The sequence below is a fragment of the Trichomonas vaginalis genome, chromosome III, assembly GCF_026262505.1.
Source record: "Trichomonas vaginalis G3 chromosome III, whole genome shotgun sequence".
NCBI lineage: Eukaryota > Parabasalia > Trichomonadida > Trichomonadidae > Trichomonas > Trichomonas vaginalis.
In genome coordinates this window covers 19417269-19431189 of record NC_067205.1, presented here as the reverse complement: position 1 = coordinate 19431189, position 13921 = coordinate 19417269, and the positions used below count along the sequence as shown (strand labels likewise).

The window sequence follows — 13921 nt, the reverse complement described above, 5'->3', positions numbered from 1 at the left end:
TCCCGGAATGAGACATGCAGACCGACAAGAGTGCACAATACACTCTTGTCGGTCAAACTTCCTAATACAAAATTTGATTCCCTTATTATCTTCTTAACAAAACTTAAGATTTCAATAATACATCAAGAAAACATTCATTTACTACATTCACACTGTTATTCCTTTCTATAAATTAACTCATTTAATAGAATCTTGTTTTTATATCTTATTATTTTCTCATAATACTTCTAATTCCTCTATTTCCTCTTCCACATAAAATTTAATTTTGTAATGCTATCATATACACTTAATGTTTTCAAATTTTCAGATTTAAATTTAATCTTTATTTTCATCATCATTTATAATCTTGTTCCTATATAAAGTTATAATAAATTATCGTCAGATTCTAATATTTATGATTCTTACTACTCAATTCAATATAATTATGTTAGTCACTCATATTCAGGAGAATAATTTAAAAATCTATAGCTCATATTTTGATAGTTATATATTTAGATGATATATATTGCAATTCCGGTTTCAACACGATCAAATGCCAAACCAAGACAAAATATATATGAATTTTCAAAATATCGATTTACATTAGAATCTATATCTAATTTTATCAATACACAAGTAGGGAATGTTCAATACATCTTTGAGCAACGTGAATAGCACAATTTTATAGGATTATTTGTTGATTATATAAAATATAAGCCAAATCGAATCTGCTGTATAGTACTTTAGTTTATCATTGAATGTTAAATGTGTTCATATAAATATTTGAGTCAGATATCGCATTTTCTAATTTCAAAATTTATCTCATGAAGTTAGAATTTATTTGATCATACAACATCATGTTAGTCAAACTAGAGTTCAATGGTGATTCTAAAATGGAACAAATGCTTGTTTTATCAAAATGTTAAAATATTAATCTAAAAAACTTAATATCTAACCAAACCATTCTAGAATTATTATATACAGGTATAGGCAATCTAAATGCACACGGAATTCGGAAAATTAAAAAGAATATTTATGAGATTATTCAATCTTATGTAATTCAATGAAAAGTAGATAATATGAATATCTATAGGCTATATATCAACATATGAGTTTTTGGTTTGACCAATACTATACTAATGTGATCAAATTAATCTGATTTCTTAGATTTTCATTTGAAGCATTTGCAGTAGTAGGGGTACCTTTATATATTAACCTATTAAAAAATTGCGCTCCGATTCGCAGTTTCTTCATGATTTTGAGATTGCATTAGATTTCGCAATGCAGAAAAAAATCACTTTAGATTCCCGTCAAACTCTAAGTATAAGCATGTCTCTATATGTAGAAACTGTCTGCGCTATTTATTTCCCGGCTCAAAAAAACACGGTGTCTGTGTGAGGAAAATACCCATTTTAGGACCCTGGGTAGGGGGTCATGAAAATTTTCCAAGAGTTGGAAATATATGGTATTATATAGGACCACAAAGTAAGTCTAGGAGTCATATTTATTGTAAAAATAATAACAATGAATTATTACTATCAGAAGATTTAAAGGAATCAGAGATTTATTCATGTAGTCATACAAACTATATTAACATTTTATTAATTGATGGAAGGATCGAACTTTCTGATTTTAAATTTGATGATCCAAAGATATCAAATGAAGGCTATCCTCAGTATGATAATGGAAATTTGAAGCCATTATGGTTACCAAAAACACAAACATCGAATGAAACTTCAGGTACTGATAATCAGAAGAATGTTTCTAGTAATAAAGCTCCAGCTGGTGCAATTTCTGGAATCGTCATTGGTATTATTATTGAAATTGCAATATTTATTATTGCATTTATTGTTATCCGAAAATACAAATCATCAACAACAAATACTGATGTAGGTGAAGAAGTTTAAATTTTCTTATTGAATAAAAATTTACATTTGATTTTTCTATATGAACTTCTATAAAAAATATATTGTCTTACCGAAATCTCCAAATTTAAACCATTTCATATAGTTTGATTGTGCAAAACCTATATTCTTAATATAAATTCACTCCCATTTCACTTTATCAAGAATATTCTATTCAAAAGTTATTGCCCATATTGTAATTCAACTCCGCTGTTTTGCTGATAATATAGAATGATTCAAACATTCAAAATTAGTACTTGAAATTAATTTTAATTTTGAATTATAGGAAGGAAGTTCAACATGGTGTTACCCCCTTTCATTTTTAAAATTTAATTCGGGAGTCTTTTTGGCTCTAAACCAAGTTCAAATTAATTGCTTTTAGAAAACATGTTCATTGTGAAGAAGTTACAAATAGTATTTGGCGTCTTTATTATGAAGGAATTGATCCTCCTTCTTCAGTCATTACAGGTGAAAACCAACAAGTTCCTACAACATCGAGCAAATGCTTTGCATACATCTGTAAATTTATCAACTTACAAGATAGAGCAGTTAAATTCGAAAATACAAATGTTTACTCGATTTTACTTTGCGAAAACGTTTTTTCAAAAGGTCCAGGTACAGTATATATTGAAAATTCTAATAACACTGCCATTATTATTGATAAATTCTGTTCATTTGAAAGCCAAACTTCTTCAGGTGGCCAATTTCTTCATTTCAAAGGTAAAATCAACAGTACAATCCTCCAAGGATCAATTTGTAATGGAGGAAATAGTTCAGTAGCATGTATGATTTGCCAGCAATATGGTTTTGGATCACTTTCAAAAACAAACATTTCTAACTGTATTACATATCAAAATCCAGGTTTTTGTTATGCTTATGTTGAATCAACAGTAAATGTTTCATTTTGTAATTTTGAGAATTTAAACGCAACTGACGGATTGATTACTTCGTTTTGGAAATGTCCAGGAAGAATTGACCGATGTAATTATATAAATAATTCTCAAAATCATAAAAATTGGGGAATTGTTTCGACAACTGATAAACTTGATATTTTCGATTCATCTTTCCAAAACAATCCTCAGATTAACAAAGGAAAATTATTTGAAGCAAATGGTGAACAGATTTATATACATCGATGTAGTATTGATGATTTATCAACTGATGGACCTGTTGATACATCAGAAAAAGGAGAAGTTTCATTTCAGAATAATTTGACATTCATTGGATTACGTCCATGTGAAGGAAATCTTGAAATAGTATTATTATTTGTACCAAAGAAAGAAAATAAAATTTGTTCTTCTTTTAAACTTATAAATTTTCTTTTTGGTAAATATCATATTTCTATTTTGTTTATTAGTACGTCATAAAAATTAATAATTTTTCATATCTTCTGCATTTTTCAAACAAATAACGAGAAAAATATAGAAATAATAATGATATCAATTCGATCATAGTCAATGGTAACTTCATGTATAATGTTGTAAACCAAATAGAAATATTGTAAAAATTATTAAATTCTGTTTATAGTAGTCTTGGGAATTAATTCTAAATTAAAGGGATGATTTTGAAAGTCTGGCGTAGTTTGTATTTTAGAGATAAATCCAAAAATATCAGTTCTTTCATAGGAGAAAAATATCTTCGGGTGTTAAGTTGTAAACTAAGGCAGTGATCTTTTAACACATTATAATAAACTTTAAAATATTAAAAAAAATATTATGTTTTTAATCATACTCATTTTCATATGCACAAAATGATGACATTGGATCAACAATACCTTCATAAACTGTTTGATTGTCAATCATATCAACTTCGAAGTCTTTGCAGAACTTGTTGATCATTTCTGTGCAATCATCCAGATCGGATTTGATTTTATCGATTTCGTCACCGGATTCAAATTCAATCAAAAGTTCGTTCACTGCTCTTCGATGTTGTTTAAGTGCTTTAACAAGACATTCTGAGAACTTAGAAACGTTTTCTTCAAGAAGTTCTGGATACTTTTGTTTGATAAAACTCAAACAGTCACGTGCACAGTTAGGATGTTGCAATGTTGTATAAAGCATTTCTTTGTATCGACAAAGATCTTTTCCGAAAATAACCATTGGTGAATCCTTGAATGCACCAATGGGCATAGAAAGATATGGATCGAAGTCTTTGACAAGTTGATCAAGAGATGTGAATGCTCGGTTCAATGTATTAACACATAATTCTTTAACACGAACTTCCTGGATCTCGATCTTCTTGATAGAAACACCTTGATGATAAAATGGTAATTTTTCTGATGTTTCGATGTAAAGAGTTTTAATAGGATTCTTCAGTTCTTCAGATGATTTCTGTGATTGTTTATTGATAGAAACAACTGATCGGAACTTATCCCATGAATGAGGAGCTTCATCACCTTCGATTTTATCATCCGATGGCTCTAATTGGATCAAACAAATACCATCACCTTTGCATTCCTCATGATGATCGCAATAATCTGTTGGACAAACAATTCCTTCGCGATTCTTCAGTTGTTGAACAAAATGGATTGTTTCCGTCTTCTTGCAGCAGTATATTCGTTGATCTTTCTTGCGCCTTGTCTTCGTTCACCATGAAGAATGACAATGGAACACTGACACCAACTGTGTTTCCTGTAGAAATACTAGACAAATAATTGGACAATTTAGAACAGATTTCTTTAGACCGGCCGTAATCGCGGTTCTGATAAAGAACACGTAATGCCATTGATGACAAACCGCGCAATGTATAATATAACTGTGCTTCTTCGCATAACCAAACAGATGAATTCAAATATTCAATCAAAAGATTTTCATTAAAATCAGACAACAAAATTTCGGCATCGGCATTCCTGCATCAACTTTAACTTTAGTTTCGACTTGAACTGAAGGAATGAAGAAGAATTCTTGATATGTTCTAGATCGGCCGTAATCATAGACATTGTTTGCCGTTCTGATTGGTTGTGTCGTTGATAAATGGAAACCGGGTGGTTTAGGCAATCGTTCGTTCTTCTTTTTATTTTCGAGTTTTTCATGTTTAGAACGATGTTCAACAACCGTAGCAATTAAACATGTACAATGTAATTGTGAAACAAACGCTGAGATATAATCACCGGATTCGATATTGATACGAACTAATTCACTCAACCACTTTAAGCGCATGTTTGGAAAGTCCATGTTTTCATCAGCCAATGACATTAATTGTTGACAACGAATGGACAATGCTTGTTTTGATGATTTCTGTTTTTCAACAATATCTGCAATGGATAAAGCAGAATCCATTCGATCACTAACTTTCTTTTTAAGTGATTTATTGTCTGGTGTAAGTTCTTTAATTATCAAAATATATTCTTTAAACATAGGAATCATTGAAACTTTGTTTTCTAAAAGAATTGTTGCGTATTCATCAATGAATGAAAGTGTGGAAACATTAACTTGTTCATATCGATTGTAATCTTGTTTGAAACTGTTAATAATCAATGCGGTACTCAATGCACGTGATTTTGCTTGTTTGTACATAATTAATTTAGTAGACATGATGATGAAATTACGTTCTAATGGATATGATTCGAATAATGAATCACAAAGTAAATACAAATACTTGTAGTTATCTGTTGGTTGGTATCGACACAACAAAACTTCAATTAACTGGATGACTTCGTTCATGCAAACACCTAATTCTGATTTGACGTCAAACAAAAATTTGATGTAAATATGTGTCAGCAAATCAAGAAGATTCAAGTTAATTTGTGGACATTCATATGTTGGTTTGATGACATCCAATGTGTCAATGATGATTTTTCCGGTCAATTTAAGGAATGAAATGAAATGACACTTGAATGAGATAGATAATGAATGGAAGAATGATAATAACTGCTTCTGTTCACTGTTCTTGATTAAGAATAAAACAAATGGAATCAATGCAATTTGCATTCGTTTGTTAGACATAAATAATGGGGATTCAAAATGATTAGAACATAAATCAATAAGAGGGAATAAAGCAAATGCGATTCGTTGTCGAATACTATAACAAATCTCATCTAAGTTAGATAACAATCTGGCTAAAAAGCCTGCACAAAGTGCAAATGTATCGGGATCACGACCGCCAAAACATTGTTGAGTCGACAACAAAAATTGTGATGTAAGTTTCGAATAAGGTGAATACATAGCGTTCGTTGATAATGGTTTCATGTTGTTAGTCATGTTGATCAAGAAGTGCTTAGAAAGAGATAATGGAGATAAGAAAATCCATTGAACTCGTGTAGCTGACATTGGATGTGCAATTATGGGTCTGACCTTAGATATAGTTCGAAGGAATGTGTAAACGAATCGTACGATTTCTTCATTTCCAAGATCTGAAAGATTATGGAAGAAGAAGAGTCCCAATGACTCTGTAATGGAATTGCAATCAATATCCTCAGTCAATAAGAAGCAAATCAAGTCAAGAAGTGAGTTGTTAATCGTAATTAAGTCTTGAGCTGTTGATTGAAGTTTGCCATCGGAGAAAACAATCTGCATAATGTCAAGAATAAGTGGTAAAGATGTTGAAAAGTCCGGAATGATTGTTGTTTCGATCTTTCCTTCAATGATTTCATGACAAAATGCTTTAATCGCTTCCGGATAGAATGTTGGGAAGTCATCACCAATTGTTTGTGGATCGAAATGATTGAACAACCACTTTCGAAGTGATGTTCTACCGCCATCGCCAAATGTGATCAATAATTTAACCAATGTTGGGAGAACTTTAGAATCGCGCTTCTTAATAAGTCGGCAGAAAAGAGGGATGATGTAAAGATCAGCATATGACTCGTCAATTCCAGACAAACTTGGAATATCGAAATTATCAGTCAATGCGGTAGCCATGTTTTGAGGAGGGAAGTAGAATGGAGGGATAGTGATCTGTAATGACAAACCTTCTGATTTCTTTGGAGTTTGCAGAGTTACGTTGGCATCTTTAGAAACTTTGCCTGGTTCTGAGAAAAGCTCGACTTCTACAGATGTGTTGTTATTACCTGAGATGCAACTTAATGGAATAACTGCTGTATCGATCGCTTTCTCTTTGATCTTAGAATTTTCTTCAACATGATAAAATTGAATCAGCAAATGACACTTTAAGATGTTTTCTGTAGGGACGATCGGTATGAAATCTGGGAATGCGTGTTTTGGATTGCCATTGAACATCGGAGAAACATAAAAATCTGTAAGACCTGTGCAATTCTTGTTTATGATTATTTTGAGAGTCTATAATTTTTTGTAGTTTGGTTTCTTGCATACACAAGCTTTGAAGTAAACTTTTCCTGATTTAAGATTCAACGTAGTCCAAATATCGCGAATTGTGATCATTGGATAAAACATTTTGATACATCCTTATAAGATTGAGTTAGCTGATTTGATTTCATCTCCTATTAAATGTAAGCTCAATTTGATTCGTAAAGATTCACGCCTTATGAACATAAGTATGTGAACATTTTCTCTTTGCTTCGTTAATATAGAATATTTTCATCATCTGAATAATAAAATTATTCCTTTGCTTCTAGGGTAAACTCAATTGTTTTTTCTTTGATCCGAATTCCACTTTTACGAGACGATATCGTAAATTCCTTTAAAATCTGAATCTGAAAAATATTTATAAAAGCATTCTTCATTATAATTTCATTAATTTATAGATTGTAGTTTTCAATTATAACGGCGCCTTCAGAATTTTGATATAATCACGTATTTTAAAATTTTTAATGCTTCACTTACTATTTCATCATTTGTTATCGATCGAAGAAAATCATACTCATACACTTCATTCAACCAATTTGTCTCGAGATATGCATAAACAAAAAATTAAATCAGCAATTAAAATAAATGAAGCAAGATATGTCAGACAAATTGATGCTGTCTTGCCTCCATATGTATCTAATGATGAATTAACTCTTCAATTTACAAACGATGAAGTAAAAACAATTCAAATTAGGGCTTGGCCTTCATATATAACAATTGCTGTATTCAGAAATGCAAATATGTTTATGCTCGAAAATGGAGAACCTTTGAAGCCTGTTTATTCATTAATAAATGAAAATGAACATGAATATGAAAAATCAATTTTACTTAGAATAAAAGGTCGCCAGCCAAATTTAGTTCTTCAATATAATGGTATTTCAGAACGTTATTCATCTGATATGCATGTAAGTGTAGTTATCAATGTTAAAGATTTTACTTATGAATTGCCACAATTAACAAACTCACATTTAATAATTGCTTATGCAAATAAACCAACACATTATGTAAAAAGAATTAGTCAATCAAGTTATGGTTACTATCAAGGAAATCTATATTTTACTGATATCCATGAAAATTATGGGACTTGTGTTCATATTGATATGGAAAAAAGTGTTGAATATGAACTATCAGGAATATTTGATGTTGATGGTTGTCTTCCTGCATTTAAAGATGCTAAAAAAGTTGAAGTCATTTTTTCAGATGAACTAAAAACACTTAAAATTGATTCAACACCGATAAAAGTCATTTGTATGACAAAATGCGAACAGATTGTTGTTATGTCAAATGTTGCAGGAATCAAACGCGAAGATAATTACACAGATGATTCATCAATTCTTTCATCAACAAATGGACCACAAAATATATTAGTTTTCTTCATAAAGAAATCATTTTGGTCTTCCAAATATAATTATTCAGTTAACACAATGTCTGGTCAACAATCAGCATATTATTTTGAGTCTTCTAATACAAATCAATATATCTATTCTTACTCACCGTTTTCAGTGAATGTGAGATATTATATAGATTTTGGAGAAAGAATGAAAATCTGATTGTCTAACTATTAAATATATAGTATATAAGGTTGTGCAATCAAAATGAAAATTTATTTGGAAAAAAGTATTTTTTGTTGTTTAGCGACCAGAATTATCTAAAAAAATGTCACGTTTTTTGAATGGATTATTTATCAAAATTAGAATAGAACTTTTGAAAGCGCATTGAAAAATATTTAAAGTTGGTCTTATGAAATCAGATTCTATTATATAAATCATTACTAAGAATCAAAAAATTATCAAATTGAATGAACCATAAAGATTTATAAGAAATTGAAATAGTGAATTATATAAGTAGTAAATAATAAAATATTCGATCACGAATCCATATTGAATTATTTCAATGTGATTTGTAATTTGATTGAAAATAAGTTATCATATAACAATAAGTATCTAAGATAAATTCAAATTTAAAAAATTATAATTTCAAAAAAAATTTAAAATTGAATACTACATATTTCAATTTGAAAATAAATGTTAAACAGTAAATTTTATATTTTGTTTATATGTATCTTATTAAATAATACATCTGTAAAAAATTTTTATTCAAATTGATCGATTATTAACACAATTTTTAAAGATTATTGGAAGTTAAATAAATAATGTGGGAATTCTTTTCATTCAGATGTTTGCTTTTTCTTTTCAAAAGTGTATTATGGTGTATTGTCAATAAATATCTGCATCATTCATATAATGTATTTTCGCAATTTTTTTGTAACATTATATTATCATCTCAATTCTTTCAAAAGTTCGTTCTAGATTTTTTATGAGTCTTGGGCTCTCCTCTATTCCCTTAGGAAATATGGGAGCTGCTGAGATGACACATTCAAATAGAGACATGGAAGTGTCAAGTGTTAATTGTTTTCCTTTGAGACCAACTGGTTCTCACGCAAATATTGGTGAAAAAATACGTAGATCATCGAAATTATCAATTCCTTTTGGCCTTCGTGGTATTCCAAGTAACGTGACAAAATTACCACCGTTAAATGACTCAGACAAATTGAAAATACCGAAATACAATTCATGTGATACTCCGAGTGACCAAAGCCAAGTTGGCGTTGCCCGCCTTCAAGACAAGTTATCACAAACAGATAAATTCGGTCGTTTATTCACACAATTCATTCAAAGTTGCTATAGCACAGAATTACACGTAGCCATTGAATCAACGATCGCCAGTATTACGAAAGCATCAAATGTTATTTTCTGGCAAGATGTTCCATCCGTAAAACAACTTTATTCACGTAAATTAGAAAAATCCGTTTCATATCAAGACGGATTAGTCGGACACACATATTCATCACGTCATTTAGTCAAAACAGATCATGCGCAAAAGCACAGCGCATGGACTGTTCAATCAGACCAGCAGATTTGTCCAAATGACACTCCTGTTTTACTTTTCCCGTTGTGGGACTTCAGGGACAACGTTGTAGCTGTTGTTGAAGCCACGAGGCCACCAAGGGATCCATTCTTTGGCCAAGATATTGAAGAATTCATAGAATATTTCACACAACAGTTCAGACTCTATTCCAAGTGGCTTCTTCCAACCGAAAACCCTCTAGACTTGATCCAGGATTTAATGGTTGCCTCAAAACTCGAAGATTTCCTTCTAGATATGTCAGAAAAATTAATAAATTTCTTTAAGTGCAGATTCGCAGAGATATGGTGTTTCGATACAAAACTACAGATGTTACAATGCTTTACAACTACTCAAAAACCAATGGAACTCAAGAATTCCGGAATTGTTGGTTATTGCCTTATAAACGAGTGCCAACTCAACCAACAGAACTCCAAGTGGCACAAGGCTTACTCCCCGGACACAGATGGCTCCCAAAGTGAGAACATTTTGGTAAATGTCCACATTGACGTTCTTTCCGGTAAAAAGTGGTCGTTGGTCTTACGTGGCTCTCAAAAACTTCCTATCTTCACAAATTGCGATGAAGAAAATTCCAAAATTATTTTACCATTTTTGGCAACATCTATACAGAATTGCATGAAGATAAACAACTCTACAAGCAATACAGAGCCACGAATCATCCAAATGTTCGAGAAAATCTCGAAAGAAGATAATAATATTTCAATATTAAACGAAACACTTAAAGCGATCACAGAATTGACCAAATCAGACAGAACAGTACTATATACCAATGATGCCAACAACAATTCCTATCAAATTATCGCTTTTGAAGGAAATATGAACATAACAAACCATTTTGTAGCGAAAGACAAAGGAATTGTAGGGAGAACATTCAACGAGAAGAAGGTTTTCAATATAGAGAACGCTTCAGAAGACAAAGATTACGATGATTCCCTTGATAAAAAATCAAATTACGAAATTAAGTCAGTTTTATCGTATCCCATCCTTAACAATGAAGAAGATGTTGTTGCCGCAATACAACTCAGCAACAAGGAGGACCAAAACCAGTTTTCCCAGACAGATATTAAAATTTTATCATTATTTTCGAAATTTATCAGCTTCGTTGTCGAAAACGATCAGTTTAAGACACAAGAAAATAATTCTCTACAACAAGATGACGAAGTTTCCCAGTTTATTTCGAAAGATGAAGAAAATAAATTTATTATCCCTTCAAAACTGGAAAATTCGAAGATTTCCAACATATTTGACCTAGAGTTCTATACCATTGATTACATTGGTACCGGATTATTCGAAATTGCGTTCAAAATCTTCAATGAATTTGGAATTCTCGAAAAATTCCAAATTTCATCTTCTCTTTTCCTTAAATTCCTTCTTAAACTACGTCGTAACTATAACAATCCTCCTTACCACAATTGGACACATGCAATTGACGTTTTGCAGTATGTTTCTTACGAAATTAAACTGACAAACAGTCATAACCACTTAAAGAGCCAAGAATTGTTATCTGTACTTGTCGCAGCACTCTGCCATGATGTAGGACACCAAGGATTCAACAATGCCTACAATATCAATGTGAAAACACCGTTTGGAATACTTTTTAAGGACACATCCGTCATGGAAACCTTCCATTGTGCTATGGCCATAAAGATTTTGCAGGAAGATGACACTAATTTGTTTTATTCTCTAAATGACAATGATCTTTCCAATGTTTGGAGCTGGATCATACATCTTATACTTGCAACTGATATGGCAAAGCACTTTAAACTGATTAAAGAGATGAATGACACAATTTCATCTCGAAATCTTGACATGGAAAGTGAAAATGACAGATTGTGTTGCATGGAAATGATTATGAAGGTCGCAGACATTTCTAATGTATCAAGACCTTTCTTCATTGCTGATAAATGGTGTGATGTCCTGCAAGATGAGTTCTGGAGACAAGGAGATATGGAGAAACAACACGAACTGAGTTATTCTTCACCTTTGATGTCGAGAGAAGGACAGAACAAAGCAAAGGGACAGATTGGTTTCTACAAAGCTGTTTGTATTCCTCTTTACTCATTAGTTGCAAGGATTTTCCCTGAACTAAATAAGTCTTTGGATTCTGTAAATGCAAATCTAAAGGAATGGGAAAGAATCGATGCACAAAACTCAGCTTAGAAACTTTTTCAAATTTTTATTTATTTTTGTTTGTTTATTTTGAAATCTAAAAAAAAAGTTTTTGGATTATTTTTCATTTGGTGAATAGGAAGATATCATGAGTTCATATAATTATAATGAAGCGAGAGATCTGAGATCAACGTAGTTAGAGCTAAAAATACTACTTTTCCAAAGTATAGGCTACAATTATTGATGATCATCCCCTCGTCTCTGTATCAATAATTGTAAACATCAGAAAATTGAAACTAGTTTACATAACATGATCATATATATATGGCTCCAATTGACGCTCGTTGCTCCATCTTTACTATCTAAGCTTTTAATGAAAGAAATTCTAATACATGGTTCGTTTATTAAATGAATTTTTATATCCTGCATGCCATGGTATATATTGACTTCATATTTCTTGGAATCCAAATAAGGATATCGATTGACTATAAAACATTTGTTAATTCACCAAAATAATCAATTATATTCTTTTAATGGATCAACATTAATTAAGTCAAGTCACTTAAGGTTGGATAAATGTGGAAACAGTAAACAAATTGAGAAAATCAAAGTGGGCAGGGAAAATATTATTTTGAAATTTTGAATTTAACTTAAACATCCTGTTTTGCATCCTTATTTGTAATTATGATCCTTAATAGAATGTGGTATATTACTTTTATTTATAAAGGTTTTACGAGAAAAGGATCTTTAAGATATTTTTTTGATTATGTTAAATTTGACATATATTACCATTCTAAATGTTGATTTTTTGGTGAATGGACTAAGTTCAACGTTAAAGATTACCATGTTCTTTTCCTCAAGAATATTTTATATGAAAAACATATAATTTATTAATAATTCTTCGATTTAACATAGTTTCAAAGAGTGCCTAAATATAGTGTAGTGTAACATTTTCGCTACTCTTCTTTTTTAGATTGAACGAATTTATTTAGGAGGATAATAATGTGGTTTAGCTTTTATTTTCTAATAAAATTTTAATATTATGCAATACTGTATTATAATATAGCATAAGTTTTTATTAAATTGCAATTTTTACTTTTTCATAATTTGAATAATCGGTTGGATAAAAATTTCATTTGGTTCTGCCATTTAAGACTATAAATATTCAATTTTATTTAATAAGAATCAACTTTAATTATTGTCATGTTTTTGCATAAAAGTTTTATTGAATTTTTTATGAAATTGATAAATATTAATAAGTAAACTAAGATAAGGATGTTTGGGTTTTAAAAAATTGAATGAATTCAATTTTCAGAGAATTTTTGTGAGTTTATCAAATTCTTAAACATAAAGTGTGTATTTGTACGGTATAAATCATGAAATCACTAAGATAAAATATTATTATCGTTTGCATTCATTTCGATACATTCAAAATTTTCAATGAGTTATATAATTATTATATAATTTTTGTTTTTCTGATAGTACTAATAGTATAAATACATATTTGATTTTTGAAAAATCATTCAAAAGCGTTTGGATTTTTGAATCTATCGTGTAAACAAATTTAAAATTCAAAGAATACACAAAAAATAAAACCATGCGTTCGAAACATTCATAATCATCAACTTTCATAAACCAAAACTTATATAAAAATCACATTACCGTTTTCACAAAACGGTTCTTTTTTCAATGATTTCAAAATTTTCAATATTTTTTCAATTGATTACAGTAATATCATTA

The 13921-nt window shown here is 30.4% G+C and overlaps 2 protein-coding genes and 1 pseudogene across 3 annotated transcripts; 2 read left to right on the top strand and 1 right to left on the bottom strand.

Annotated features, from left to right (window-relative positions):
- Positions 1-2218: 2218 nt before the first annotated feature.
- On the bottom strand, positions 2219-7060 carry TVAGG3_0730430 (annotated as a pseudogene). Its single transcript has one exon — positions 3605-7060. A coding segment is annotated over exon 1 (3456 nt).
- A 551-nt stretch (positions 7061-7611) lies between these two features.
- Positions 7612-8697, top strand: TVAGG3_0730420 (synaptogyrin family; the record flags this gene model as incomplete). The annotated part of the gene is made up of 1 exon (XM_001314677.1): positions 7612-8697. The coding sequence occupies one exon, from the start codon at positions 7612-7614 to the stop codon at positions 8695-8697; it is 1086 nt and encodes a 361-aa protein (XP_001314711.1).
- A 590-nt stretch (positions 8698-9287) lies between these two features.
- TVAGG3_0730410 (cyclic nucleotide phosphodiesterase family) lies at positions 9288-13207 on the top strand (the record flags this gene model as incomplete). Its single annotated transcript, XM_001314678.2, has 1 exon — positions 9464-12232. The coding sequence occupies one exon, from the start codon at positions 9464-9466 to the stop codon at positions 12230-12232; it is 2769 nt and encodes a 922-aa protein (XP_001314712.1).
- Positions 13208-13921: the final 714 nt, after the last annotated feature.